We start from the raw sequence: 3791 nt of genomic DNA, 5'->3' as shown, positions 1-3791 counted from the left end.
TTAGAGTTAAAGTAGGTATATACTGTTAGTATTATATTTGTTTAGCTAAATTGTAAGTTAGATTTGGAATGATTTGTTTTAGTCCTGTATTTGATTCCGGGAAGCTCAGGGGGGGGAAGGGGGTTAGAAGTATTAAAATAAAAATTGATGTATTCATATGTTATAATTGTATTGATAAGAGGAAGCGCTCGGTTGGTATCCCAGCTTGCACTCAATGAGGTGGTCAGGAAGAGGGGGGATGTAGAAAGGGGAAGGAGGAAGGAGGAGAGGTTGTGGGTTAGAGGTAGGAAGGAAAGGCAAGTGGATGAGGGCGGAGGCAGGTCGGGAACTGCTGAGCGTTTCTGATAATGTATTGAATTGGATTGTTTTTTTTGTGTATGTTTGTGTTATAAATGCATCATATTACTTATTGTTTAATTATAAAAATTAATAAAATTTTCTTTAAAAAAAAAAGTTCCTTCATCTATGTAAGAGGTCTGATTTTGTTTCTACAGCATGTCTTGTCGAGTAACATCCATGTCTCTTCTCTGTGTACCTCTTATAACTCTGCCTGATATAAAACCACTTATTGAAGCTCTCCTTAACTATCGTGATCATGGACCACAAGAAGTGCTTCACTCTCAGTTTTTAGAAGCGGTGAATGAGGCTATACTACGGTAAGTAGGCTCCAAAATAAGAAGCTTTTCTTGTCTAGTAACAAAAATGCTAATTCAGTAACCCCATTTGTTGAAAATTAATTTTATATATCTGTGCTGGGCTAAGAATTTATTAGGATCTATTAATAGTTTATGGATAGGTTCTCAGACATGGGTTTTGCTTATTTTTTTCATAAACTATCTTGATTATTCCCTTATTTGATGAGCTTTTGTGCATTCTGCATAATTGATGCAAATGTTGGAAATCTGTTTCTACAGATGGATTTCATTTTGTAAATTGAGAAAGAATGTGTTTTATTTGTAAAATAACTTGTGTGCCACTGCTATGATGTTTTTTGTAATGATGATTCAGATGATACTTTTGAAAAATGTTAGCCTAACATAAAATATTAGTCTTATCCCTATATTCAGTAGAGATAAATGCCTTTTGGCCACTTATAGAAATATGCTGAAAGTGTTTTCTTTTTCCAGGAAAGAGTAGAAATCTCTACATCACAATACAATAAATAGCAAATTCACATTTTATTTTAGATTTTGTTTAGAGTTAAATGGAGTTATTGTTTTGCACACCCATATTTTAAGGGAAGTTTTCTTCAACCTAGGATATTCCAGTGTGTTAAACTAAATGTAGCATTACCACCAGCCAGTGTGATCAGTGACTCCACTGCCTGGGGATGAGGGAAGCAATTATCAAATATGTTTGGAGGACACCATGATTATTTGCTACTGCTCTAAAATGATCAGTCCCTCCTGCTGTTTCTCTTCCACAACCTTTCTGTTTGGTTAATAGGATGTACTGGAAGAAAAGGATAGAGTCTCTAATGGAGATGCCTACAAGCAAAAGTCAATGGGGAAGCCAGATTCATTTAACAACCATGTTACAATTGCTCTCGACTTACAACCACAATTGAGCCCCCAATTTCTGTTTCTAAGTGAGACAGTTGAGTGAGTGAGACAATGAGTTTTGCCCCATTTTATGACCTTTCTTATTACAGTTGTTGAGTGAATCACTGCAATTGTTAAGTTAGTAACCCGGCTGTTAAGTGAATCTGGCTTCCCCATTGACTTTGCTTATCAGAAGTTCACAAAAGGTGATCACAGGACTCTGGGACACTGCAACCATCATAAATATGAACCAGTTGCCAAGCGTCTGAATTTTGATCACTTGACCACAACTTGATTGCAATGGTCGTAAGTGTGAAAAAAGGTTTTAAATCACTTTTCTCAGTGCTATCACTAAATGATGGTTGTAAGTTGAGAACTAACTGCAGTGATTCACTTAACAACTGTAGCAAGAAAGGTTGTTTATTTTTTTATACATACATACACACACACACACTCACTATGGATAAAAATATTTGATGTCAGTGTGTTGCTTGGTGACATAATACTTGTATTTTTGTATGCAGATGATGCCTTGTTGACTTAGAACCCAAATGTGTGCTTTGCATAACATTTCATACCTTGAAAGGGATTACTGTAGCATGATGGTTATGTGTGTGTGTGTGTATATATATATATAATCTTTTGCGAAAGTGTAGCATGCACACATTAGATCGTATACCATGCTAAATTGGGGGAAATCAAAACCCTAAATATGGAGAAATAAATTGTACCCAATACAGGTAGCCCTTGACTTACAACACTTCATTTAGTGATCGTTGAAAGTTACAACAGCACTGAATGACCGTTTTTCACAGTTACGACCTTTGCAGCATCCCCTTAATCATGTGATCAGAATTCAGATGCTTGGCAATTGGTTCATATGTATGACCGTTGCTCTGTCCCAAGATCATGTGATCATCTTTTGTGACCTAACGAGCAAAGTCAATGGGGAAACCAGATTCACTTAACAACTGTGGCAAGAAAGATCATAAAATGGCGCAAAACTCACTTAACAAATGTCTCACTTAACAACAGAAATTTTGGTCTCCATCGTGATCATAAGTCGAGGACTACCTGTAGTAATAGAGAGGAAGGAAAAACAAAAGTGACTTTGACAGATAATGAGCAGGAAAAGGTCATGGGGAAAAACCTAGCAGTTTGCAGTAGTTACTCAAGTTTTAATAGTGTGATATTAATTTTGTAGAGAAAGAATGGATAGATTTTGGAGCATTGGTATTTCTTTTGTTCCATAGTAAAAAAAAATGCAGAGAACATATTTCTGGCCATACTTTGATCTTTTTACCAAGCAAAGTTTCCATTGTACTAATTGCTTAGTTCTTTGGTATGAATTTCATCTTTGTTTTGGAATGCTGAGAAACAAACTGTGCCATTGTTTTCTTAAAGATTGATATTTTCAAAGGTGATTAAAATAGAGTGATGGGAAGTCCAGTGGCTGCATAAATTGTATTCAAAAGCACCATATCCTCCCAATTTGGAATGAAGTTCAAAATATCACTTGTAGCAAGGGACACTAAAAGAACATTTCTCTTTGGAAACAGATAAAAATAGGGAGAAAGTGAAATATATACAAAAATATCAACTCCTTTTTTCAATACAGGAAAAATATCTCCTTATCTGAAACTGCTGTTCTGCAACTATGGCTTCGTCACCTTCCTAGTCTAGAGAAGGCAATACTACGAAATATTGAACAGTTAATATCCAGTCAATCAAGGTCAATGGAAGAGATGGCATGTGTGATAAAAGATTCTTTATTGGTGAGTATAGTCTGCTGCAAGTATTGGAAACTCAACACATGTGGGCTCTAGAGCAGCAGCCTCCAACCTTTTGGGCACCAGAGACTGGTTCCATGGAGAGAGGTTTTTCCACGCACCTGAGGGGCCGTGGTTTCGCATGCTGTCTGTATCCCACAGATGGGGCTTTGCTCCTTTGCACAGACTGGTTTCTGGCATGCCGCAGCCCGGTGCCAGTCCACAGACCGGGGCTTGGGGACCCCTGCTCTAGAGCACCTACCACCTCTCCAGTCAATGCCGTAGTCTCCCATTATTATAACTTCAACTTCCTTGTGTTCAAAAGGCACTGAAGTATTTCACAGGTTCACAAATACTCTTATCTTTAGGTGCAAACCATCCAGACATCTGCATCTCCTCTCCAGTTTTGTTGATCAATTTACATAAAATCCAGTGAGCCATGCTATTGAACATTATGGCAATTTTAATCTGGGGATGCATT

General features: G+C 37.2%; 1 protein-coding gene across 1 annotated transcript in view; it reads left to right on the top strand.

Annotated features, from left to right (window-relative positions):
* Positions 1-495: 495 nt before the first annotated feature.
* The window catches only part of FANCC (FA complementation group C), a 29472-nt gene continuing 26176 nt past the window's right edge, over positions 496-3791 (top strand). Inside the window, exons 1-2 of the mRNA XM_015820753.1 lie at positions 496-656; positions 3160-3316. Coding sequence (XP_015676239.1) covers positions 496-656; positions 3160-3316 — 318 coding nt within the window. The remainder of the gene's footprint in view (positions 657-3159; positions 3317-3791) is intronic.

The sequence above is a fragment of the Protobothrops mucrosquamatus genome, unplaced genomic scaffold, assembly GCF_001527695.2.
Source record: "Protobothrops mucrosquamatus isolate PMUCROS unplaced genomic scaffold, P.Mucros_1.0 scaffold1175, whole genome shotgun sequence".
NCBI lineage: Eukaryota > Metazoa > Chordata > Lepidosauria > Squamata > Viperidae > Protobothrops > Protobothrops mucrosquamatus.
This window is presented reverse-complemented; position numbering and strand designations above follow the sequence as displayed.